Source organism: Dipteris shenzhenensis, chromosome 23, assembly GCF_047967505.1.
Source record: "Dipteris shenzhenensis isolate YYH24624 ecotype China chromosome 23, Dip_SZ_1.0, whole genome shotgun sequence".
In the NCBI taxonomy this organism is placed as follows: Eukaryota; Viridiplantae; Streptophyta; class Polypodiopsida; order Gleicheniales; family Dipteridaceae; genus Dipteris; species Dipteris shenzhenensis.
In genome coordinates this window covers 45,115,942-45,143,546 of record NC_141618.1, presented here as the reverse complement: position 1 = coordinate 45,143,546, position 27,605 = coordinate 45,115,942, and the positions used below count along the sequence as shown (strand labels likewise).

At 41.9% G+C, this 27,605-nt stretch overlaps 1 protein-coding gene and 2 pseudogenes across 3 annotated transcripts; 2 read left to right on the top strand and 1 right to left on the bottom strand.

Annotated features, from left to right (window-relative positions):
* Positions 1 to 1,613: 1,613 nt before the first annotated feature.
* LOC147887448 (uncharacterized) lies at positions 1,614 to 2,915 on the top strand (annotated as a pseudogene).
* A 14,015-nt stretch (positions 2,916 to 16,930) lies between these two features.
* Positions 16,931 to 21,607, bottom strand: LOC147887447 (uncharacterized). 3 transcript variants are annotated; one of them, XM_087394948.1, is made up of 6 exons: positions 21,421 to 21,607; positions 20,687 to 21,278; positions 20,288 to 20,554; positions 19,572 to 20,204; positions 18,632 to 19,427; positions 16,931 to 18,529 (listed from the first exon to the last, which is right to left on the bottom strand). In XM_087394948.1, the coding sequence occupies exons 1-6, from the start codon at positions 21,462 to 21,464 to the stop codon at positions 17,013 to 17,015; spliced, it is 3,849 nt and encodes a 1,282-aa protein (XP_087251074.1). In that variant the 5' UTR covers positions 21,465 to 21,607; the 3' UTR covers positions 16,931 to 17,012. The 3 variants fall into 3 exon arrangements, with proteins under 3 accessions (XP_087251074.1, XP_087251071.1, XP_087251072.1); XM_087394945.1 differs by having other exon boundaries at positions 16,931 to 19,427; XM_087394946.1 differs by having other exon boundaries at positions 16,931 to 19,427; positions 19,635 to 20,204.
* Positions 21,608 to 24,686: 3,079 nt separating this feature from the next.
* LOC147887446 (glucan endo-1,3-beta-glucosidase 6-like) lies at positions 24,687 to 25,260 on the top strand (annotated as a pseudogene).
* The last annotated feature ends 2,345 nt before the right edge of the window (positions 25,261 to 27,605 follow it).

The following is a 27,605-nucleotide window of genomic DNA, read 5'->3' as shown; positions in this document are numbered from 1 at the left end:
TGCATGTGCTACTATTCCTAAAGAACGAGACTTTTGCATACGAGTGTATCGACAAATTCGATCTTCAGACACTCGTGGATCAAGAGACACAGGAGGTGGTAGACAGTCAGATTATTTGACTCATTTAGAGTTATTGAGAGTAGCAAAAACAAAGTCCACAATGGTTCGGGTATTGAAGAAGGAGACAAGAACTGAAGTTGTTGCATTGAGCGTGAAGGTTAGAAGTCTTCGGGAGAGCACTATGGAAGCCATGGTGAGGAAAGTTAGAAAATTTTGTCAAGATATAATCAATGCTCATGAGCTAGGTCTGTTTGAGGGAAAGAAGGCATTGTGGAACTTCTTTGTTGGCATTTCACAAAACATTTCAAGAGTAGGTCAAGGGAAGAGATATTCCAATACAACAAAGGAATTATTTGAGACTGTCAAGATATGGGGAGGGACAAGGTTGCATAATTTCTTATCACTTAACCTTGGAGGTCCACACATGTCCACCACAATGAGGTCCACAAGAAAAGCACTTTTCTTTCGAACTGGTTTACAAGAGGATATATTTCAACATGCAAGAGAAGTTTACACTTGTCACATGATGAAGAAAGGTATACCCTTGGGTAGTGTGCCAGTTCTTCTAGCTGAGGATGAAACAGTTGTGAAAAGAATGGTGAGATGGGTGGCACGTGATGATAATTTGGTTGGCTTTTGTGGTAAAAAGCTGGAACACACTTGCATTCCAGACTTTGTCGTGCAAGTTGGTGATGGTCAAGATGGATATCTTAGAGTTGTGGATGCTTTTCAACATAATGTGATTGCTCATTATGCAAGGGTATTGATAGTGAATCCTCTTCTTGAATGCTTGCCAAAGCTAGTTCTATTGGTGCAATTGACATGTAATAGGTTCGATTCCATGTTTGTCAGAGAACAGTGGGAGAGCATTCAGCTTTCTTGGAACATTTTTCTAAGGGACGTGGTAGGTCCATTGATAGGACATGCTTCAGATGGGGATAGTAGGCGCAGAAAGTTGATGTTGCAAGATTACTCTTCTTGTCAAGGTCCCAGGTTGTGCATTCCTTGGAAGGGTTGGCCCTTTACAGCACACATCACATTTGATGGGAGTATCAGTGGTTTGCATGATCAAGACTATATCCATAATGGAAAGAAACTTATCAATCCTTTGGATAGTGCATCTAGGAGGTTGGTACTTGGTAGAGAGCTTGTGACTTTGAATCATGTAGCAATTGTATATCAATTATTCAAGGTTGATGAACATGGCTTGCAAGAAGGGGATATTGAGAGGAAGGATAGACAAAATTGGAGAGCTGCACAAAGGATTGCTGCAAAGAAAGTACAAAAGTTTTTGAAGTTATTAGAAGAAGGCTATGGTGCTCACCAAGAGCGGACATTGGGCACACGTATGTACTTATCAATAGTAGCATCTTACATTGATATTTTCTTATCACTATATGGTCGTGTGAAAGCTACAGGATAGGTGTCTTTCTTTTTCAGGTATGTAGAAGTTGCTACCATTGCTATTAGTGATATATGAATAAAGGATTTTGAACATATTTCCAAGGTTTATGTGGCTAATACTCATGGTTCTTTCTATATGTAGGATTTGGCGCATGTGGATCACTAAACATGATGCATACTCCCTAAAGCAAAACTTTATCAGTAGAGAAACATTCATTGACATTCAATTGTCATGTCACTTTGTGGTTCTCTTGATAAAGACCTTTAGGGAAAAGCATCCTCACTTGCACGTACCCCTTTCTTGCACGGGATCGGATGCATGTGAGAATTTTTTCAGCAAGGTGGGTGGAATGGTTCGGAATGAAAGATGCTATGATGGCTTTGATTTGCTGAGTAGTACAGGAGCACTTAATAGAATAGCAGAGTTTCAAGCAGGTTCAATTCTTAAATTTCCAGCAGCTCATTCTAAACAAGAAAATATATGGGCTACTTTGGAAAAGGAGAATGACACTCCTTTGGCCAACCTGGGAGACTATGCTTGTGTGAGTAGTGACAACCATATGGTATCTGCATTGAAAGAGGGATTATTAGAAGCAAAGACCATAAGTGAGACACTTGGTATGCGCGATGAAACTTTTTGGAATGACTCATGGGAGGAGGGAGATCTCTTAGAACTCTTCAACCCTAATCTTGAATATGTGGATGAAGATGAATCATTGGATGATGTTCTACTTATAGATGAAGATAATCACTTTGATAGTGGTGTTCGAGGTGATCTGGATGAGAAAATTACTAGTGAAAGTGAGCTTCGTCATGTGATTGATTGTCTAATTGATGAGGAGGAGAAGGTGGCTAGTGAAATATCGCCATTTGTTGAAGTGGATGGGAAAGCCATTTCTAAAAGCACACTTGTCAGCCAATTGAATGGAAATCCCACACTATCTAAAGATAGATTAACAAGGGTGAAAAGTGGAGTGTATTTTTCTTTGGAGAAGAAGGCAATGATTCATACAGGAACATGTCTTGGTATAGGATCTGATTGTGCAGTATTGTTTGAAAGCACATCAATAAATGTAAACAAAAAGACAAGAGGAAAAGGAAAAGCTGGGAATACTAGTAAGGGTGCTGTAAACGGCATGTGGTACCTTGGAAGGGTGGTAAGCATGAGGAGAAAGGTTGGAAATTGTCTAAAAGAGACAAGAGGCCCCTTTGATCTATTGGATAGGCCTTTGAATGTTCAAATTCATTTGTCATGGTATCAACAAGCAAAGGGGACTAGGACCTACACATATGACCTTGTTGACAACCAATGTGTGGATTTGGAATCTATAATAGCCTTAGCCAATCTCAACTATGATCGACAAACAAAGAAATACCATCTTGATGAGAATGACTACAAACTTTTCAATGAATATGTTTAGGGCAGAAAAGGTACATTTTCTGTTTTTTAAATTTTTGTAAAGTTTATCCATTTTGAAGTCGTCCCTTCCCTTCCCTCCTCCCTAGTCCATTTGCAGCCCTACTACTCCAATCTCTGATGTAGATGAAGGTAACATATGTTTTTGTTAATGTGCTTTCAATCCTTCTTATCACATAGGGATCCTAGGTTTGCAGCATGTAACTTGACAGGGAGCTTATGTTTGTTTTGCAGGATAAATTTGTTGGCAAGCTATGTGGCATGATGCAGCATTTATGAGAAGATGCCCATAGATGTGTCAATGCTAAACTTATGGATTATAGACATGGATTGTAGACATGGATTGTTCGGGTGTTACTCTTGTTTAATTTTTAGTTTTTCTAGTAAACATTCAAGATGCATTTTATGTTTTCTACTCTATCAAATTTTGGTTTAGATTCATGGATTGTTCAGGTGTTACTCTTGTGTAACTTCATATTTGCTGCTATTAAACATCCAAGATGCTTTTCAACTTTCTCATTCTAGTGTTTGTTTTTTAAGGGAGAAGAAACTTGTTTATGTTAGTGTGTAATCATTCTTATACGCTATATATTGGGTCTACTACAGTTTTCTAGTTGGTCCGCCCCAATAACAGTGAATGTAGTTGCTGTCTACACTATTTTGAGCAGGTTTTGAGACTGTTGCCAATTATGGGAAAGGATTTGGAGCTGGTTTTTGTGATATTTCACTCTATTGTGCCATACACATTTGGGTGCACCTGGTATTTGGTGTGATTCTCTCTTGCAGGCACTAGCATTTGGGATTTTGTTTCATTTGCATCATGGCATCCTCTTCCATGTCTAAAAAGGAGTTTTTCAGCATTAAAAAGTTTGATGGGACTAACTTTTCTTTGTGGAAAGAACAAATAAGGGACGTGCTTATGTTGAGATATCGAGCTCCACTCGCGATATGCCAGGGTGACCGTTGTGCATTTATGTCACCGACTTGTAGCTACAGATGCGGTTGGTACACCGCCCACGAATAATAGCTGGATGATAGCTATCCTTATCTACACTAGTTCGTGGCTCAGTTAGTATGCCACCTTAGTTAGTTGAGTTTGGTTTGAGACCCACATATAGGGTTCTTCTATTTCTTTGTACTAGAGTTTTGGCTTTCACAACTAAGAAGAGGAAAACTATTTTCAGCCTCCACCTTTGTGTGTATTCCCCCATTGTGCTTGTGAGAAAGCCTCAAGTGAGACTCCTTCCCTCTCTCCCACTATCTTCACATGGTATCAGAGCCTTGTTCGTGGTAAGGAGCTCAAGAAAGCAAACCAAGTTCGCAGTGTCTTGGTAAGAGGACCAGTGTTGCTTTCCTTTTTCGAGTTTGGGAGCAAATCTCTGCAGATAGCACAGCCGGAAGTGCAAGAGTGCACTGTCTCAGATTGAGACGCCCTTTGCGGTGTGGCGAGAGGACTTTATTTTTCTGATTCGAGGTCATTTCAGGGCCCGTTTTGGAGGCGGAAGTTCTCCGCAGGCACTTAGGAAGAGGCCCTGTTTTTGCTGTGCGACCACTGTTCTGCAGGTCAGTGAGAAGTTGTCGCAGAAATTGCGTCGTATGCCTGTGCACAGAGATATTGGGAGTTGCAGAATCATCCTTATTGCCTGTTGATGCAAAATCGTCACTAGGAAGTGACTGTGTGGTCAAAAACCACTTTCATCAGGTTTGCTGATTTGCCCTTGTGAGGCAGAAGCTGTGTCTTTTGCAGTGACAGAATATTTTGCAGTGTTCTGTAATGGCATCTGATTCTCTTTCACAGATTGTCACTGAAAAGCTTGACAAGAACAACTTCCAAGCATGGAAGTTTAGAATGACGAATTTCCTTATGGGAAAAGGCTATTGAGAGTTCATTACAGGAAATGAAGAAGAAACAATTCTTCCTAATGTTCCCAATCAACAGGAAATGCAGGCATTTAAAGGATGGCATGAGAGAGCCAGAAAAGTTATGTACTGGCTGTCTATCAGTATTTCAGATTCAATGATTGTGCATATTCAGGATGCAAGTACGCCAAAGGTGGCATGGGATACTTTGGCTAAAATGTATAGCACAAATACACAGGCCAGGAAAATGCAGCTCAAGCAGGAGCTGCACAATGTGTAGAGAGAAAATATGAGCATCAATGACTACCACATGAAGGTGAAGAAAATTGCAGATGCACTTGCTTCCATTGGGTCGCCAGTGGATGATGACGATTTAGTTTCTGTAACCTTGAATGGTCTAGGAAAGGATTATGCACAGTTCCGGACATCCATTGCCGTCCGTGAAAAATTTCCTGATTTTGAGGAGTTGATTGCTCTTCTAATTTCTGAAGAGCAGAGAAATGGTGGCACATCTTCTTCAGGAGGAACCTCAAAAGAAACTGTCTTCTACTCAAATGTTGGAAGGGGTAGAGGCAGAGGTAGAAGAGGCCGATCTGGAGGCCGTGGTAGAAATCAGAATATGCAGCAAACTCAAGAAAACCAGTCCTATGCAGGAGGACATGGTAACTCTAGAGGCAGGGGGAGCCAAAGAGGTCGTGTGGATGGCAGAGAGGCCAAAATGCAAACAGCAATGTTGAATGCTACTACTGTGGTAAAAAGGGGCATATGGCTAAAGACTGCTACACAAAGCAGAATGACATTATGAATGGAAAATTGCAACAAGGCAATTATACATCCTCTAGTAGACAGGGTGATGACAAAAATGAACATTTGTTTATGGTACAGCATATGACAAACTCTGTGACAAGTGCAGAAGAAAGCAATGATGTGTGGTATGTTGACTCAGGTGCACCAAACCACATGACAGGTCATGCTGAATGGATGCACGATGCAAGGAAAATGGAAAAACCAGGATTTGTGGAGACTGGTGATGATACTGCACATCCTATTGTGCAGATTGGCAAAATTCCTTTGTCTATGCAGGATGGGAAAAAGAAATACTTGTCTGATGTATTTCATGTCCCGAACATCACCAAGAACCTGGTTTTTGTTGGTCAAATGGTTGAGCAGGGCTTGCAGGTCAGATTCAATCCTCATGGATGTTTTGTTGAGGATATGAAAAATAATGGTCGCTTGATAGCAAAAGGAAAGAAGAAAGGCAGGATGTTTACGTTGGATGCGGACATGCCTGAATTGAGTGCAGCAACGTTTGCACATGGGACCGGTGTAGTTGCAGATATTGATATCTGGCATAAACGCATTGGTCATGTTAATGTACAGCGACTTAAATCAATGCAGGCCGAAAATATTGTTGCAAGATTGCCTAAATTCAAGGTTGCAGAAATGCATAAGGTGTGTGAAGCTTGTCAATTTGGAAAATAGGCAAGGAAACTATTTCCTAAGCATGTTCAAGAGAGTAAAAAGCAATTGGAATTAATCCACTCTGATGTGTGGACTACTAAAGCTGCATCTATTGGAGGCTGTCACTATTTTGTCACATTTATTGATGACTTCAGCAGAAAACTTTGGGTGTATTTTATGAAAAAGAAAAGTGAAGTGTTTGCGCACTTCAAAGCTTTTAAAGCTATGGTTGAAAAAGAAACAGGCCTGCAAATAAAATGCCCAAGGTCAGATGGAGGGGGAGAGTACCTCTCAAATGAGTTTGCAAGGTTCCTGCAGGAGCATGGCATAAAGCAGCAATATTCATGCAGTCATACCCCACAGCAAAATGGAATTGCAAAAAGGAAAAACAGGCATATTGGAGAAGTATCTCGGGCCATGCTAAACGAAAAAGATCTACCAGATTATTATTGGGCTGAAGCAGTTGCTACAGCAGTTTATATAATGAATAGGACTCCCACTGCAACAATACATGGCATGACGCCAGAGGAGATGTATACTGGTAGGAAACCAGACATTTCTCATTTGAAAATTTTTGGTTGCATTGCCTATGTTCATGTGCCAGATGAGTTGAGGTCCAAGTTGGATCCAAAGGCTGAGAAGTGTGTCTTTATTGGTTATTCTCTGCAGCAGAAAGGGTATAGATGCTATAACCCTTCTACACGTAAGTTCACAGAGATGTTGTTTTTGATGAGATGAGCAGCTGGTATAAACCAGTAAATGTGATGATTGATGTAGATGCACAAAATGGTAATGCTGCACAAAATTCACAGCAGCAATCACAAAATATCAGTGGACCTGCAGTGTCCTCTAGCAGTGGTTCACATACTTCGCCATGGACAGGTAGATTGAGATCAGAAGAATCTCCTCAAAGCAATGCAGATAGTGGTACGCAGGTATCACGAAAAGGAAAAGAGAAGGTAGATCAGCCCATGTTTAATGTGAATGCAAGTCACTCTTATGTGGATGGTGAATCTAGTGGCTCAGAGCAGAGCATTGATGATGAGTTGGGTATTCCTTCTGTTGTTACACCTGGAGTAAGGAAGACCAGGGATGTTTTGAGAGCACCTGGAAGTGAGCCTATTTTGCATAGGTCTACCAGGGTTAGGTATCCTGTGGATAGGCTGAAGTATGATGGATTTACAGCCATTCACTATGCCTATATGGTCAAAGTGATACAGGAACCAGAACCCACTTCTTTTGAGCAAGCCATGGGAAACGAAAAATGGGAGAAAGCCATGGATGAAGAAATGGATGCCTTGGATGCAAATGCTACATGGGAATCGGTGCCTTTGCCTAAAGACAAGAATGCAATTGGCTGTAAGTGGGTTTATAAGATCAAGCACAATGCAGATGGTTCTGTGAATAGATACAAGGCAAGATTAGTTGTCAAGGGGTATGCACAGACATATGGCATTGATTATGAAGAAACTTTCAGCCCGGTTGTAAGGATGGCAACCGTAAGAGCAGCCATTGCTATGGCTACATCAAAGGGATGGTCTTTACATCAGATGGATGTAAAGAATGCCTTCTTGCATGGTGATTTGCAAGAAGAGGTCTTTATGGAGCAGCCAGCAGGTTATGTTCATGCTATTCATCCTGAGTTTGTTTGCAGGTTGAAGAAAGCCTTGTATGGCTTGAAGCAAGCACCTAGAGCATGGTCTGACAAGATAGGACAGTATCTTGTCACTATTGGCTTTCAGATTTCCAAGGCAGATTTCTCACTCTATGTGAGAAAAACAGAGAAAGGGATTATGCTGCTTGTCATTTATGTTGATGATTTGATCATCACGGGTGATAGTGATGAAGATATCCTTCATGTGAAAATGCTATTGAGGCAAAAGTTTGAGATGAAGGATTTGGGAGAGCTGCATTATTTCTTGGGCATTGAGGTGATTAGATCACCAAGTGGGATACAGCTCTTGCAAAGGCAGTATGGACTGGACATGCTGTCCAAATATGGGATGACAGGCTGTAAGCCTATTTCAGTTCCTTTGGAGCAGAATGTGAAGCTGAGCGCAGATGCAGGTGAGCTTCTAGAAGACCCTACTATGTACAGACGCATATGTACAGACGCATAGTAGGAAGTTTGATTTACATGACTATTACCAAGCCAGATTTGAGCTATGCTATTGGGTTGGTAAGTCAGTTTATGCAGGCTCCACGGAAACCGCATTTGGATGCGGCTAGACGCATACTCAGGTATGTGAAGTCCACATTGCAGTATGGACTATTTTATAAGGCTGGGGTTCAGATACAGTTGCATGGATACACTGATGCTGACTGGGCTGGTAGTATTTCTGATAGACGATCTACCAGTGGATATGTGTTCTCTTTTGGGAGTGCTGTAGTCACTTGGAGCAGCAAGAAACAGCCTACAGTTGCCTTGTCGAGCACAGAGGCTGGAGTACAGGGGTGCAGCAATGGCTGCATATGAGGTAGCTTGGTTGCATAAGCTACTCTATGATATGCATCAGTCTACAGATGGGCCAGTTGTCATTTATTGTGACAACATGATGAGCAGTATACACTTGGAAAATAACCCAGTCTATCATGCTAGAACAAAGCACATTGAGGTGCATTATCACTATGTGCGGGAGAAGGTTTTACTAGGTCTTATTGATCTAGTTTATGTCAGCACAGAGGATCAGGTAGCTGACATATTCACGAAGGCATTGGGCACAGAGAAGCTGCGCAAGTTCAGAGACCTACTTGGTGTGCAGGAATTGGGATTGAGCTCGAGGGGCAGTGTTGAGATATCGAGCTCCACTCGCGATATGCCAGGGTGACCGTTGTGCATTTATGTCACCGACTTGTTAGCTACAGATGCGGTTGGTACACCGCCCACGAATAATAGCTGGATGACAGCTATCCTTATCTACACTAGTTCGTGGCTCAGTTAGTATGCCACCTTAGTTAGTTGAGTTTGGTTTGAGACCCACATATAGGGTTCTTCTATTTCTTTGTACTAGAGTTCTTTTGGCTTTCACAACTAAGAAGAGGAAAACTGTTTTCAGCCTCCACCTTTGTGTGTATTCCCCCATTGTGCTTGTGAGAAAGCCTCAAGTGAGACTCCTTCCCTCTCTCCCACTATCTTCACAGCTTATTCAAAAGAAGTAGATTACCTTGGCAGGGATTGAAGCTAAGCCTACAAAAATATGTGTGAGGATGATTGGAATGAGTTGGATGCATTAGCAAAGTCTACTATTAGACTTCATCTTGCACAGTCAGTTTATTTCACAGTAGTAAATGAGCAGACTATGGAAGATTTGTGGAAGAAATTGTGCCATTTATGAGAAGGAAACTGCCTCTAATAAAGTTTACCTCATGAAGAGGTTGTTTGAGCTATTTCTCTTATGTTCATTGCCATCCTCATGGGATACCTTCCGTACAGCTGTCAGTAACTCTGCACCTGGTGGAGTACTGAAATTTGATGATGTTGTGGGTAGCTTGTTGGCCGAGGAGATTAGACGGAATTCTATGGATGGCAACAAGTAGGATGCAGCCCTAAATGTGCAAAGGGGCAGATCACAGTTTAGGGGGAAGTCCCAAGAAAGAGGGAAGTCTCGTAGCAAATCTAGGGCACGGAACATTGAGTGTTATCACTGTGGCAAGAAGGTCCATATGAAAAAGGATTGCTACAAGCTGAAAAGAGAGCAAAAGGATAAGAAAAAGAATGCAAATTGGGGTGCAAATCAGAAGGAAGAGAGTCCAAGGGAGGACAAAGGAAAAGTGAAGATCGAGGAGATCAATGCAGTCACACATGATAGTGACAATGACATTCTCTTCATGTCTAGTTTATCTGTAGAGTTGCTTACCACTTCAGATGATGCATATTCCCAGGATTGGATTTTGGATTCTAGTGCTTCATTCCATGTTACTCCCCATAGGGATGGTTCTCCACTTATGACATTGGAAAGACAAGTTGTGTGCATCTTGGAAATGACTATGCATGTGACATAGTGGGAGCAGGTGACATAAAGTTTTCTTTTGCAAATGGGTTTGCATTTGTTTTGAAACATGTTGACCAAGAGTCTCATTTCAGTGGGTCAGCTAGATGATGCTGGTTTTCACACCACTTTTGGCTTTCAGAGTTGGAAAATTCAGAAGGGCTCTATGCTTTTGACTAGGGGTGCCAAGTGTGGGACTTTGTATCCCTTACATGTATCAGGGGTGTTTGATCATGTTGTTGCAATAATCGAGCAGCCAAGCATTTCTTTATGGCATTGCCGGTTGGGCCATATGAGCCAAAATGGGATGAAACTCTTATGCCATTTGGGTTATGTACCGCATTTGAGTTTCTCTGATTTTGAATTTTGTGAGCACTGTCTCTATGGGAAGCAAATTAAATCAGCCCATAAAAGAAGGGGAAAGAAAGAGTTTGAAAAGCTTGATTTGGTGCATTCGAACGTATGTGGTCCCATGCCTACACGGTCATTAGGTGGGGCTAAATACTATGTGACATTCATTGATGATGCAACTAGGAAAGTGTGGGCTTATGCTATAGCTCGAAAGAGTGATGTGTTTTAGGTATTTTAGAAATGGCTGGCCTTGGTTGAGAATCAGTCGAAAGAGTGATGTGTTCCAGGTATTTCAGAAATGGCTGGCTTTGGTTGAGAATCAGTCAGGCAGAATGCTTAAATGCCTACAGACTACTGACAATGGTGGAGAGTATCTCTCTCATGACTTTCAGCATTTCTGTGATACACATGGGATTAAGAGGGAGCTCACATCCCCTCGTACTCCAAAGCAAAATCCACTTGCAGAAAAGATGAACCATACCATTCAAGAAAGGTTGCAATGCATGCTTTCCAATGCAAGTCTTTCTAGTGGTTTTTGGGATGTGGCAATGAAGACTACAGTGCATGTGATCAATAGATCACCTAGTAAGAGTTTGGATGGTGGTATTCCTGAAGAGGCATGGAGTGGCAAGAAGCCCTCTTACTCTCATTTGCATATATTTGGATGTGAGGCATATGCACATGTGCCAAAAGAGCTTCGAAAGAAGCGAGATCCTAAGTCTAGGAAATGCATCTTTTTGGGTTATTATGCCTTTGGTGGGTGGAGTTGTTTCCTTGGCTTCACCCACACTCACAGCTTTACTAGTTTGGAACACATCTATTGAAGCCACTTCTATCTTATCTTCTTGGGCCTTCTCCTTCATGTTATCCCCTAGGCATATAGCCATCTTCCTACACAGCTCGAAGGACATGGCGTTCATGGCAAAGACATGGTCATGGAGCTTGGAGTCCCACATTCCTATCCAGAAGCATGTTAAAAGTTGTGCATTGTTCATCCAATCAAGTGGCGTGCCCTGTGAATTTAGGTGCTTAATCTGAGAAATATTATCACAAAGGGACTGCTTCTCCTTCTACTGAACTTTATATACTTGGTTAATAGGGCTCCATTTTGGACTGCTAGGGGCAAACCCAACTATGAATGATTTCCTTAGCATATCCCAATTGGTATTTTAAGATTTTTACATATTTTTCATAATATGTGAGGCCCAAGGGGGGGTTCTTTTGGATGAGGGGGGGGTTTTTTTTAAATACACTAAAATATGAAAACCCATATCCTTTCAAATTGATGTAACCATTTCATGTGTTGCCCAAATTTCAAGGTATAAAGACATTATCTTTTAGTGTAGAACACAACCATGTTAATTGAATAATTTATATTTATGACATATTGTTAAATTCATCTCATACTCAAGATTTTGATAGGTTTTCTTACTAAAGGGAGTTGGCGCCCCAGGGAATTTTCTTGATTTTTGGAGTTTCTTTTCACGATTTGTGCGATATGGTGGATGATACAATACCTAGTCTACCTACTCAATCCAAAAAACAACACGTTTTAAGGTGCAAATGAGAGATTTTTCCCAAGCTACACACTCCTATGCTTTAATAATAAAAAACCATAGTAAACAAGCTTCATTCACTAAAAAGTGTTTTCCAAATTGAAAAACCAGCGCTCTTCCTTTTCTCTCCCAAACCAATTTTGATACACCAATTTCAACAACCCTGGTTAAGCTGGAAATGTTGAGCAATGGGTAGTTTAACAAAAGAAAAGAAAGCACAATGCAAAACTATCCTTGGCTAATCCCTGACAATTGCACAAAAACTATGTAGTCTTGGTTGTGACTCACTTGTCGTGGGGAAGTTCACCAACATGCTGAGGGCACTCCCTCCTCAACTCCCATGGTGAGGAGCAATGCAAGGCTTGTCATCCATGTGTCACACAAGCTGGGTTTGTATTGTTGCAGTGTGACTCGTGAGAGGAAAAGGGGGAAGGAAGAAGGGGGAAGAGAAGGGGAAGAGGGAAGTGAAAAAGGGAGGAAGGGGGAGAGGAGTGTCAATTACAACGGCACTATGATAGGAGACAAGAGAACGCTCAAGACAATTCAAGGAAGAGAGAAAGAGAGCTTGCATTCCCAAATGTGTGCATACAACAATGAACACCAAAGCCAAACCTTTGACTTTTTATAGACTCCACCTTTTGAAGGGAGGGCCAACCCTATTCTTTCTTATCTCTCTCTCTCTTTCTTATTTTTACAAGGCACTAGGGCCCATATGGCTCCAAGGTGGATTTCTATTGTCTTTCTTTCATCCTCTCCCTATTCTCCATGCTATCTTGCAAAATATATCATTGTTAACTATGGTGGTTAGCACTTTAGTAGAATGGAATTTATGGGACCGATTGCATACTTTTTGGTATCTATTAGATTGTGGAAAATTTCAACAGGAGTCTCTTAGCTAGGATGGTGAATGTTCCCTCTATTGGGGAAAAATATCTATCAAAACTTCTCTATTAGATCATGTTCTTGTTCTCTAGTGGTTCTCTTCACCAATATTCAATGGGAGTTCAAGGGGTTTTTGTTTTATTTTGAATCTAAGGTATGTGGGAAATCCTAAAGTATAGGATGTTGTGAACAGTGTAGGGTTAAGTGAATGGATGGGGGCTTCAAATCCTTGTTTAAGGTGGGGATTCTACAATTAGGAGAGTTGTCATCAAAGTGAAAAAATGGGATAGACTTTATAAAAGGGCCAAATATAATTTGGAGAAACATTTTTTGTTTCTTAGAGAGGGATTATAGGAAGCCTTGAAGGCTAATCTAGTTGATTAGTATTTGGCTACCTTTCTAATTGAATTAGAAGAAGATTTCAACTATTGGGAGAGAAAAAGGTTGAAGATTGCTAAATTGAAAAGTGCCAGACATGGTTGGCATTGGGTGATTTCCCTTCTCATTTTATGTTTTAGGTAATCAAGAGGAATCCAATCAGAGATAGGATGGATAGTGTGATGGGAAAAAAATGGTAATTAAGTAACAGAGTTTTGGCATGTGGTGGATGCTTCTAAGATTGAGCTCAGTGCAACTGTTGGTGAGGTGGCAACTTGTCTGATGTTTGGAAAAGTAAAATGAAGGTGATTTTTGAAGTGATTAAATGCAGCATTGATGAATTCACACCTTCACCAGAGTCTTTCAAACAAGGAGAAGGGATTCTCTCAGAATTAATGGAAACTGCTTTTGATAAAGTGTTGATGGCAGCCAAAGAGGTTGGCTTGCTAAGATGTTTTCTTGTAGAATTGTGGGATGCGTTGTCTTCTATAGTTTAAAAAAAATCCCAAGTCTTTGAGGTTTACCAACTTAGTTCTTCATTCTTTTTTGGGACATCCTTAAGGTTGACTTGATGAGATGGCTAATATGCCAGTTTCTAGGGTTTTCCTATCATAGGTTTTGTACTCTGGGTTAATGAAATATTTCCTAAAAGATCTGATAGGTTGAGGGTGGTTGATTAGAGTCCTGTGATGATGTGGGAGACATTAAATAAAGTAGATGGCTAAAGCTTTAGCTAATAAAAGCAGGGGTCTGTGCTTTATTATGGGAAAAAATGAAATAGAATGGGTTTGTACTACTTTGGGGGTTGGCATTTCAATTAAGCAAAGATTTGAGTGGTAAAAGGGGAGGCTTAAGGAAAAATTGAGGGGTTGGTTAAGTTTGGGTGGTGATCCAACACAAATTGTTTGTTTTGACCATCTATATAGATTCAATGTGGAAGTCTTCAAAATCTCATTGAGATGAATCTGAAAACTTGTTCAGGATTTCCTTGGAAAAAAGTGCTTGGGGTTTGAGTCTCAGGCTGAGAGAGATTCTAGTTTATTAGAGGATATTTGGTAGAGTAGGGATTGTAAGATAAATGATGCTCCTTTAGCAATGATTGGTCTTAGAGGTGCTAGGAATATGCAACAAAAGGGTTGTCCTATGGTTATCAACCCTAGCATACTCAAGCGACTGATTGAAGTCAGTGGAGGGTATCAGGATTCACTTTCAACTGAATTATAGGGAGTTGGTATTGTTTAAGATTATGAGACATATTCCCATGGGTGTCCAACTAACACCTCTTGTTAGAGGGCTAAACAATGGAAAGTAGGAGGTAGAGTGGAGTTGAGAGGGAGAGTAGTAGGTAGAGTGAAGGGCTAAATAATGGATAGTAGGCGATAGAGTGGAATTGAGAGGGCCTTTGGCTAGATTGGTTTACAGATTACTTCTTCAAAATGACTTGTTGGGTGGGGCTTTGGAAAATGAAATTTCTAATTTGGAAAATTACTCACCAATGCCTATGCATTGGAAGCTCAGCAAATGGTTGGTTTATGTTGAGTTGCTTTTAAGGGATTAAGCATATATTTTGGGATTGTATATATGCTCATTGGGTTTGGAGAAAAGTGGAACAAGTGGTTAGATTCGTGGGTCTGCTGTTGAGGTTGGATATTAATTGGAAGTTTGTTGGGGTTGGTAACTTGACAAGTGTTTCATCTACTATGGAGGCAATTTGGCCTTGTCTCAGAGCTGTTTGTTCACCTAGCTTTATGGAGTTCAAGAATGCCATGGTTTTGCTGAAGGTCTACCTTGAGGTGATAAGTTCTTTTGGATCCAATCTAAAGTAATGATGCTTTTTAGTGATAAGGCCTTCGTGGCCTCTAAGAGAGATTCTTTAATAGGGATCGGCCTACGGGATATCTCTAAATCTTTAAAGTGTTGAGATTTCTCCTTTGCTACGCTACAACAATGGATTTATCTGTTTTTGTAATGATCTTTAAATAAATAAAAGAAGTTTAACGTTACACATATGGTGGAGCACAGTTGCCAAGGTTGTTCTTAGTCGATTATGATCTCAAGAAGCAAGGAAAATTAATAATCTAGTAGAGAGATACTTCAAAAGCTTGGTGGATGTCAACTCGAGATCTTAGCATTGTATTTGCGAAGCAAACCTAAAGATGAGTGAACGCTTGAGGGGTGATCTCTAGCCAATTAACACTGTAGGAAATGAGAGGCAATGAATGAGTAGTTTGTTACTACAAAAAAATCATTTTCAAAGTTAAAATGAAGCAATAGTATGAAAAACTAATTTCCAACAAGTAATCTTTTTACAAAATGTTGTTAAGTAGGGCAATTTATGGACACTCCTTTGGTGTGGAGAGCAAAGTGTTAAAGAATATATGCTACCAAATACTTTCCCCACTTACCACACTTTTACATGGAAAATTCTTTACCAATGGTTGCCCATTAGGGATAGGGTGAGTAGATTGCTCACTTTACATACTAGATGCTCTTTGTGCAAATTTACTAGACTATAATTCCTCTCTTCTTGGCATGTCCCAATTTTTGCATTACTACGGATGGGTTTGGTGGGAGAGGACACATGGCATTAATATGTTTAGAAGGTGGCGACAAGACACGTGTCATCATTCCATGCTTTCTAATCCCTAAAGGGGGATCTCATTCTAGTTCTCTGATACTTTAGACCATGGACCAAGTTGGGATAAATTTTGGCTAATTCCAATCCTAGACCAAGGAGAGTCTATCTGAAACCCCTTCCATGCGATATGGGATAAGGATGGGAATCTATTTGTCATCATTCTCCAATCCGAGACCAAGTCAAACATGATCTAGGATGAGATAGGGAAACATAGGTCGCTCTCAAGTTGTGACTTACTATGGTAGGTCACCATTTGAGGGTGACTTGAGGAACCATGTTCCTTTCCTATGTGGAAGGAGTAGCCACTGAGGCAAAATAATAAATCTTTGGATTACAGGATGGGAATAGGATTGAAATATGGATGGAACGACCTTTTACCATTTCCATCTTATTTATTGACATGTGTAAGACCCTTCCTTTGAGCTATGCCCTTCCCACAAAGAGAGAGAGAATCTCCAGCCTTGTAACATCTAGCAATAACTTACTTTTTGTATACATTTCAGTATTTTTTTCACTTCTTAGATATACATCAATGAATATACATGAAGAGCCAAAGTCAAAAGTGCTAATTTATATTTAAAATATAATATACTATAACTAATGTAATTGTATTAAGTTTAAATACACATAATTTATTAGGAACATAAGTTTAACTTAATTATACAATACAATGATAAATAAATAAAATTATACGTATATATAAGCACATGATTGTGTGGATGGAGAGTTCCTCACCCTTATATTTTGAATAGAGTGAGTGTAGATGATGGGTGCAAAGAGTTGGGGGGTCTTAGCATAGGAAGGTGACACAAAAAGCACTGTTCGGGACATTTACTGCTTTTAGTGGTATAGGACACCTATTTCAAACCTTAAAAAAATATTGCAATGATAAAATGTGTTGTTTGACTCTTATAATATTGTAAGAACATTGATATTAAAAAAAGATCATATATTAAGGTACATAATTTGTGCTATAAGCAATGTGCTATGTGCTTTCATAAAGTACAAAAAGCATGTCACCTAACCATGCTTAGACCCTGGGATGATTGATGATGATTACCTCTACTCAAGAGTAGGAAAAATGCTTCCTTGTCCACTTTTACACTATGGCATTCATTAAGGTTTGACATTGCTACTAATACTTCTTGACATTGTTTGTTGTAGGCATAGTTGATGATGGTTTGACCAACTCCATCAAGCTTGGAGACTTCTCCTCCATGGAGGCGAAGCTTGATTTGGGAACATGGAGAGAAATAGAGCTCGTGGATGTAGTGGCAATGTTGGATGCAAACACAGTAAGGCCATTGGTCGGCTCTCTTAAGGCTCTCCTCACCTAGTAATTTATGTTCCATCATACTTAGATTCAGTAGCTTCTCTCTCAAGCGCATAAGCTCCTTTGCTTGCCGGAACAACGAGTTGAGTGCAACCCCCAATGGAGTCGCCAATCTCCTTGCCCTTAGGGAAAGGGAGTTTTGTTGGAGAGGGAGGCAGTTGTGTAGGCCCCTCTCGAGCCAGTCCCAGAGGCCGGATAAAGTGTGGTGCCACGATGTGAAGTCGTCCCATAGGGAGATGGAATAAGGATCCAATGTGAGATGATGGAAAAGGCCTTTGGAAACGAATGGCTTTACAAGCATTCTCTGTTGTCTCCACGTGGTGACCTCCTCACGTTCTGGATGTGAATTTTGCACTAAGCGTTTCCTCATACGTACAGTTTTCACCATTTCAGGCACATGCATTTCTGGGGCATTTAGAAAGGTGACCAATTTTGTGAGTTCCCACATCTCCTTGATGGCCGGTTCGACCATCTCTCTGACTGCACTGACCAGGTCCACTATAGCCTCTTGGATTTGCTCTTTGGCTTGCTCCAAGCCTTTTGCACTAATGAGCTGCAGTTTCTTATCAGCATCGGAAACCAGGCATCGGAATTTTTTAGGGGACCATACGATTTTGCCTGCCTCATCTTCTGGCATCCACATTTCTTGTACTCTCCTAACATTATCGATTCTTTCTTCCGCCTTGTGTAGTAGCATCTGAGCATCTGCTTCCCCACGGGAGACAAGTTTTATCAACTGCCCCATCTTGCTCCCCAATCCGAAATCCTCACTGTCGTGCCACCCCATTGGCTCTATTGCTGCCAGAATATAATCAGGGGAATGGAGTTTTTTGTGTATGGCCACCAGAGTGCGCTTCTGAGCATCTTGCACCTCAATTGCCATCTGCCTTATTTCCTTATTTTGTAAGGTTTCCTGCTGCTTGCCGAGAGTCTCGTGCCATTTCTTCCACCAAATCTTCACAATTGCTTCAAAAATCTGCTCCCTTGATTCTTCTAAAGCATCCTGAGTCTCATTGCGTGCAATCTGAGTCGCATGCCACGCCTTCACGTTTGCCTCTTTCACTGCATCAAGCGTCTTTTCACGGCAACAAGCATATTTCTTGTATGCTTTCCCCATCATCTCCTTCAACACTCTCCTTTTATTATTCACATCACGTCCCCCATACTTCCTTTTTACCTCTTTCCCAACAACCTTCGACTCTTCCCCACTCTTCTCACAATCCACTTCTGTCCTCCCCCTCCCCTTCCTCACCTTACTTCGCCTCTCTCTCTCTTTAACAAGAACCTTCCCCGAGCTCGAACCTTCCCCACTCTTCCCACCTCCACTCTTCTCACCATCCCGTTCTCTACCCCTCTCTTCCCCCTCGCTTGACATAGAAAGTTGAGTCTCGCCTATCAATCCTTCCACCTTCAGCAACCGCGGGCAACAACATTTCGTAAATGTGACTAGTCTAGTTGTCTCGCTCAAGCCAACGTAGCTCAAGCGATTGCAGTGCCGCAGACTCAGGGCTTGCAAGTTTTTCGAGCTACCCAAATTCAGCTCCTTTACACAATCCATGTATGCCAAACAAACAGACCTCAGCTGCTCGCACTCGCTCAAATTCAGCGTCTCCAGCTTTGGGCAACTTGAGATAGTCACGCATTTTAAATTCTTAGAAGCTGGCGTATTCATTTTTTCAAGACTGCTGCAGAGTGAGATACTCAGCCAAGACAACCTATCCAACCTCTCCAAACTCAAATTTCTCAATGGGCACATACTTATCTCTAGGCTCAGCAAGGAGGCCAAACCCTGCAAATCGAGTTCCTCCAAGTTCTCGCAGCTCCTTAGACTCAGCAGCTCCACATTATGAAACCCTGGGGACAAATGCAGGCTTCTGAACTTTCCTTTCACGAAGCTCATGCGTTCTATGTGCTCAGCCACCCTTGCGAACTTGCGTGTTGGAACTTGCTCCACACCTCTCTCGAAAACAAATCTAGGAGTGTCAGGCTCTAGGCAAGCCTTCCTGTATGCCATTTCCCGGTATAGCTCGTGGACTCGAATATGATCATCATCCTTGCTCCAATGCTCTACGAGCGCCTTGGTCTTCAAAGTAAGTAGCTGTGGTACATAACAATCCAAGAAACCCACTCAGGACATTCCCTTCCCAGCGTCAAGTAAATCCTTGCAACATCCTCCACAAATATACATTTGCTAGTGCAGTAAGCAAGAAAATTCAACTAGAAGATTGGTATTCCAACATACACATCTTTTCAGGTCCTCCTTGGAGTTTCCCTGATAGATTGTGTCACTCAGCCAGTCACATACTTTGCCCACCGTCCCTAATTCGTCTGGAGTGTACAACGCCACGTCCAAAAATATATCTTTGTATTCTGCACGGGGCAATCTACAATAGCTTTCTTCAATGCCCTGGAAAAGTTTGTGCTGGAAATCTGTGGAGAAATGAAGATCCAATTTATTAGCGTCCCACTGCGAGGGATCGTTTTCCAATTGGCCAGCAAAGACCTTGAGAGCTAACGGGTGAAAATGGTAGCCGCTGTCTTCTTGGAAGCGAGACTGCTCCAGAACATAGTCGAGAATCTCATTTTGACGCTTGGTGAGATCCCATCTTGGCGGAAAACATTTTAGTTGAAGAACCATTTTCTTGGCTTCCTCTTGTTCCAAACTAGGAGTAGCCACACACCGATGAATGCCAAGGTGTGTCGAAAGAACGTCTCGACTCCTTGAAGTCACCAACACCATACTTTTTGGATCAAACTGCAATGCCAGAATTTTTCTAGCAACCTCTATCGAATCGGTATCGACATTGTCTGAAACATTATCCAACGCCAAGAAGACGCTTTGCTTAGGAATTCGATCGTGCAGAAGCTTGTAGGCCTGCAAAAAGCGGAAACACAACAGGTAAGTGCAGGGATTAACGTACTCTCAACAAGCCCTTGTGAAGAATTCAAAGACCTTACCTGCTCCTTCGTATTTATATGCCTACTCAGAAAATCGTCGTTTGCTCCAGTGAGTTCCTTCAAAACCTTGTGCAGCAGCATAACAACACTACTGTCCTTACTGCCAAATTCTGCGTGACACACTCTGCCACAAAACTCCCCAAACAAGCGATCGCGCAAACACATGCACAGTGTCGATTTGCCTCTTCCTGAAATACCATAAACACCGATCCTCCTTCCGCTCGTCTCTTGATCGACAGCGGTATATTTGTAATCGTTTAGAATCTCCTATAAACATAATTCTACATCTGGTGAGCACATTCCACTTCGGCATATTTCCTAATCTACCGGAATATACGACTGACTTTGATAAAAGGTCAACACAGTATCACAAATGCGAAAGATCGAGACGACCCTGACCTCGCAAAGTCGCTCCATGCCCTGCAAATCAGATTGATCCGAGGTGGTTTCTGGAGGAACTATCCGGGAGATAGTTCGCACAATCTCTTTCCTCAGGTTCACATCGCCGTCAAAGTTGCTAGACACCAAGGCATTTACGGGATTCAATGCATTAATAGCTGCTTGCCACTCGTCCAGGACCTTTGCGTCCAGAGACTCGTCCTTATCTGCCAAATTTTGCCACTGTATTCCCCAATCATCCTTGAGATCTTCCGGCAACAGTTTGTAAAATACCGGAAGAATCACCATTTCTGACTTTTGAGCTTCATTCCGACATTTCTGTGCTTCGATAAAAGCAGCCAATTCCCTCATTGGCCATTTCGATCCCAAAAACTCCCTGGATAGAAGAACAACAGCCATCTGGCACTGTCTACAAGCCTCGTAGATAAGCTCGGGAAACGTTTCTCCTTTCTCTAGACTATCTGGGCGCTTGTCAAAAAATGGATTATACCCAAAGCTTAGCAAATCTTCGCACAGCTGCTCAACGAAGTCTTTCTGTTTGCCACTGTGGCTCAGAAAGATAGTGTGTTTTGGTAATAACTCAGGCTGCGGTCTGCAGTAAGGCATGAACCCGAAAATAAAAGGTAAACGAGCTGGAATCAGGGTAAGGGCAGATGTATCGATGTGGATAAACGAAAAGCATAAAAATGGCGAAATGGGAGTGACAACGGACAGTTAAGCGAAGTGCGACTTACAGGTATGGAGGAGCTGGAGGAATAGATGGAGCGAAATCGCGCATACTGTTGGTCTGCGGAAGTGGAAGAGGAAGAAACTGAGGAGGATCAGGAGGAAGGAAGGTGGAAGAGCAAGAATTTGTCGAAGGAAAAGGATTAGGAGAAGTAGGGAGAGGGTGGGAGGAGAGCAAGAATTTCTCGACGTACTGAGAAGTCCAGCACGTCGGAAATTTCAAGGAACGTTCTTTGATGTTCACATATTCCCAACATACTCAAAATTTTTGCATATATCATTGGCTTTGTTAAAGGTATCGCTATAATCGTCAGTTCACACTCTTTTGTCATCCACGTATAATTGTTTTTTTTCAACGGACGAGTTGCTTTAGAACTCTTTATTCTCCTAGCCATTTATCTTTAGACATTTTCTTATCCTCCTTAAGTTTGACATGTCCTCCATGGAATCCCATCCCTCACACCAACTTCTTAGCTTCTGCAATGCACCGTGCGGATACTTCTTGCGGAATTAAATTCCAAGCATAAACAAGATGCAAATACACCTTCTTATCAAGTACACGCAATTTTGTGTGTACAGTACATATGTGTACTCTCTCAAGTGGGATGGGCAAGATGGGATCCCACATTGGATCCTTGTTGTTGCGACTGGGAGCTTGTGTTTGGCTGCAAGATAGAATGCCATTCTCCCATTGTAAGCCAGCCTTTTGCTTACATTGCGAACACATGCAATAAAGCCATGCGTTCATTGCATTTTCCCTTGTTTCACAACCATGCAAGCACTTGAGGGTTTTCAAATCACCAGCAAGATGCCATTCAACTTGAAAGGTTCCATGGCCATCGCCTGTCAATGTTTGCCCTTCCTCTTGTCTTCGGATCGTCGATGGGATTCCTGTTCTCTCTAGAACCCACTTCAATGTCTCATGGCACTCTTTCGGAGTCTCAAATGCTGCAAGCCACCATATATCTTTCTCTAATTGCATTGAGAAATCTTGCTCTACTTCTTCATCCCCTTGAACAAAGGCTAAGGCTTTATTCATAATGCAGATACTGACTCTCTCTAACTTGTGTTCTTTCACCAATTGAGCTTTATCCATTTTGATGACAAATATGAGCTTTCCATTGCAATCTGTACAACAAAAGAGAAAAACCGTTAGGATAAACATGATATAGGAAATGAACTAAGTAAAGTGCAATGCTATAATGGATTTCCTCTTACCATCTTCTCTCATGCCATAGAATTTGACCATTCTTGTTGCAGTTTCTCAACATCATCTAAGTAGACATTGTTGAAAGCATTCATCTCAAAGGTTTGCAAGCGAGATTTCTTTTTACTCTTCCAAGTCATTGTGCCCCTTACGCAATGGTACCCTCCAAGCATTTCTCTTGCACATTGGTTTGTTTCTCGCCATGCACATCTCACAGACCAAGGTGTGGGTAGGGGCACTGTAGACTTCTTATACTTTCCCAAAATAGCAGACTTGAAAATTTTGAAAACAGATGTGTAAGCTTCATGACTTACACTGGCAGTATCACAAGCTGTACTTAAGCATCTCCTTTGCATCCACAATATCCTTGAAGTCCTTCATCACCTCCTCAGCAACTTGCATACGTAGGCACTTGTGTCTTGGGTCCCTTAGTATCCCAATGACATCGCTTGACTTCAATAAACTAGCTAGAGCATATATGAACAGTTAATATTATCCCCGTCCGTTCTTCCCATCACATCTTCCATGAAGTTCCTAAAGAAGAACACAATAAAAACTTAGTCACAAACAATGTAGCACAAAAGAGTGTAATCTCATTGGAACATTTGATAACCAACCTTGTAGCCCGGACTCTCCTCTTTCTAGCACCACCAGTGGGTGCCAATGCATCCATGTTATGTAAGTACCTTCTTTTCCTCTCCTTTAATCCCAAAGGTGTTTCTTTCATCTTTTGCACTCGTTCTCCTACCTTCTCTCGTTCCTTCTCTACGGCTCGTTGAACTTGATTGTATATAGATCTTTCCAAGCCTTTTTTGGACTCAGCTAGCTTACAGAGTGACTCTTCTAATTTATGTCGCTCCAAGTCCAATGCATTTCGCTCCAAGTCTAATGCTTTGGCTTTATCATGAAGATCCTGGTTCTTCCTTTGAAGATCCTACATAGAGTTATGCATTGCAACAATGGTGCTATTTCCTAAATGTGCTAGCATCTCTGCTTGGGCTCTGCGCATCTCGCTTGCTTGCATAGCCATTGACTAAGCATTGTTTAACGGATTATAATAACCAAGCAACCCCGCATGTCCATTTCCAACAAACCGAACTAGCTCATGCATTGTATGGAAAGGAGGGCTCTTTTGGTTGGCAAGATCTAAAGGATACAAGGATCCTTCTACCCAAAGGTCGAGATGCTTCTTTCCTTGCGAACGAAGACTGTGGATTTTGGAAGCTCCCCTCAATCCTAGACTACGTGTGCTTGCATATTCAACCTCCAACTCTAAGTGAACGTGGTACTTATTGGAGACGTCCTGGTGCCATGACTAAAGGAGTGTAGAGAAGAAGAAGGTGTGGAGATGCAGGCTTGAAGGAACAGCACGCAGGAAGAGGGAGGGCGAGGAGGAGGAGGGATGGGGGAGGGAGGACCAGTAGTTAAAGAGGAGGAAAGGGGGGCAGACCAACAGGTGTGGAGGGTGAGGAGGAGTAGGCATGGAGGAGGAGGGAGTGAGGAGGGAGGAGTAGGAGAGAGGGGGGAGGAGGAGCAGCGGTGGAGGAGGAGGGAGAGGGAGGGGAGGAGGAGCAGGCGTGGAGGAGGGAGGGAGGGGGAGGGCAGGAGGAGCAGGCGTGGAGGAGGGAGGGGGGGAGGGGGGGAGGAAGAAGGGGGAGGAGGGAGTGAGGAGGGGGAGGGGGAGGGAAGGAGAGGAGAGGGGAGGGGGAGGAGGGAGGGAGGGAGGGGGAGGGGGGAGTGAGGGAGGGGGAGGGAGGGAGGGGGAGGGGGGAGTGAGGGAGGGGGAGGGAGGGAGGGAGGAGAGAGAAGGAGGGAGGGAATTCAAAATTCAAATTTTGAATTTTAAATTTTTTGGTTCCCACCTAGGAGTAAGAGTTGTGTAAGAGGTGTAAGAGGTGGGGTCACTTTAGGGCTTAACCCACCTAGGTGAGGGCGGGTTAAGACTTTTTGGGACCTACTAGGGCCCTTTCATTAGGACTAATCCATTTCTTAATCCATTCCTTATGAGGCCCTTTTGAGACCCCAATTCTCCCCTAATGGATCGTTGCTTTGCTAGCATAAAATAACTGACCCTTCACTGTCAACATATATCCTTTCATAAGTCTCTACAATGACAGACATTTTCCAGTGGATTATGCATTCTTTGATGGTGCAGCTTCTCCAGTTGTAGATAAGCCCTACACATACAACAATGTCTTCGATGCTAGCTACGATTCGCTGGTAGCAACATTATCTACAGCAGGGTATGACAATGTGAGCATAATAGTGGGAGAGATAGGTTGGCCTACTGATGGGGATGTCAATGCCAATGTTGATTATGCATCAAGGCTTTGTGAACCACGTTACAAGTAACATGGGGATTCCCTGATGGCCGAATACAGCCATTGATTTCTATCTTTTCAGCCTTATTGATGAGGATATGAAGAGCATAGCGCCTGGAAATTTTGAGAGACATTGGGGCATATTTCGGTATGATGGCAGGCCCAAGTATTCTCTTTCTCTCTCGGGCTCAAATGGGTAGGCTATGGTTCAAGCATCGGGTGTGAATTTCTTAATGCAATAGTGGTGCGTGTTGAACCAATATGCAAGAGACTTCCTACGGTTTCTCACCATCATGCCAATTGCGTTGTCTCTGCGATGACCCACGCTATAATAGTTGCTGATGCTAAGGGTGGGGAGCGAAACTCTTGTAGCTACGATATACCTTGTGATTTAGCAGTGGCCTCTAAGCTATTGAGGCATATTCAGCTACAAACTGAATGTACCAACTCAGGCAAGTCTCAAGAGAACTGATTGCTTTGATCATATTTGCTGAAGAGTATTATAAATGGGACAATTTGATGGATAGTGATGAGGTGTTGGAATGATTAGAGTGGCGAAAATGGTTGGATTGGCACACAACAAGAGTGATTTGTAGGAGCTCCAAGCCGTAGGTAGGAACAAAGTGGAATTGCCCGTACCAGCACACGGAAGGTGTTTAGCAGGTAGCATAAATCCGGTCCTTCATCTCTCAGCAACCATGGAGGAAAGCAGAATTGCTTCTGATAACACTACGACATTGTCATGCAATCTGGTTATGCATATGGTAGGCAACGAGGAAGTCAAACGATTCAGGGCTATGCATTCACGAATGCTTTCTTCTATATCTCTGCGCAATGCAAGCTTCATTCTACGTAAGATGACTCCCTAGTTTTTTTAATTTTAGATCTGTGCAATTCGCCCTTCATAAAGTAGATGCGAACGTATTAGTGGTGGAATGTCAGCCACCACGATGGTCATGCAACTTGTCAATTGAGATCCGCAGCTAACTTTTCAATGTAAAAATGTTTAGAATATGCATAGGTGTCGATAAATCTCTTGCCAAGCAGGTATGGTCGGGTCTCAGTGGCATCTTCATCCAACCCGATGGGACTTGCCATCAAAGAGTTCACTGTCTACCGTTATATTGCCTCTTGGTAGATTACTAGAAAGGTGCCGAATTGCTACTATTTCGGTCATAAATTAGAGCATTCCCCCCAAACTTGGCAAGGTAACGAGCCAAGGGCATGCGTGGTCACCAAAATTATGTAGGAAGCCATTTGCAAGATGGGCTCTTTTCTTTAGCCATCGTTCGCAAAGCTGTGGTAGTTCAAAGCTCTTGTTTAGCACTCACATGGAATAAATAGAATCCTTGTTTCCCCCCGTACAACTGGAAATTGAATAGCTAGTTATCAAGGCAAATGGAAGGGAAAGGTTGCTAGACAAAGCTATCGGCATTGAGATAAGAAATAAGCAATGAAGGTATGCAACGATCATTTCTCGGTGAAATTGCATCTATTGTTCTTAACTTATTCCTTAGGATTTGTTGTAAAATTTTGGGTTTCTTGGCCTCTCCTTAAGCCACGTGTCCATATATAAGCCTTGGATTTAATTTTGATATGAAGGTCTACAACACTTGATGAAAAGTATACTTTTGGATGAAAAGCTCTTGATGGAAGGCATGCGCACTTTTGAAGGCCTCTAAATCTATATATTTCGCAAACTTTAACTCTTTGGATCGTCTAGGTGATGTTGGCTCTTTCGCCCTCTCTCTCCAATGTCGCTCACATCGAGAAACCACTTCAAAGGTAGAGATAGGATTTCCATGACAAATGACGGAAGAAATCATGACAAGAATTTGGTCGATGCTCAAGTTGGAATACAGATACTCATTGAGATTTAGGTAATACATCATTCTCTTACATATTCGCAATACTCAATCTCCGCACTAATATTATTGACGATTACAACCTCAGCGCAGGCCCGTTCCCTTGATGATAACTATTTGGGGAAGGAAGCGCGCCGCCTCCCCGCCCACACTATGTGTGGTTATATAAAATATATACATATCTATATATATGTGTTTTCCATTTCAAGTTCTGTGTTTTCTTTTGCTTTTGCATATTCTAAATTCTTCTTTTTCTATTTGTGTGCTGAGGTGTTCGCAAGAAGGGAACACTTAAACACATACGCCATTTGGTCGGGCCTGCTATTGTCAGCTTAGTTTATAGTCAAGTATTTTTCAAACACCGGTCTGTCATCCTTTCTTCATTGTTAATTTATAATCAACATTTTATACATTGCTCTCTTTCACCTTAGGCGACCTACCGCACCCTAGTTAAAAGATCTAATGGTATGAATTGTTCAAATTTCCTTCGATAAGCTTAGACTTATACTAGTAAAACCATGAGATTACTATTGTTTACATTTTTATTTCAAACTTTTTGACTTTTAAAAATGTACAAAAGCGAGATGAGCAGTTGTCTCAATTTGCCCCTAGGTTCCCATTACTCATGGAGTCACTAAACTTGGAGAAGAAGAGATGTTGCGTATAAAACACTATATTAGAGAATTTGGGAATTTCCCAAGTCCCACTTTTAAATAGGGTTGAAGATTTGACCATGTGGCTAAAATCTTAATCATTTATTTGAAAGTGCGACTTGTAAGGATTCCTAAATATAGTATTTA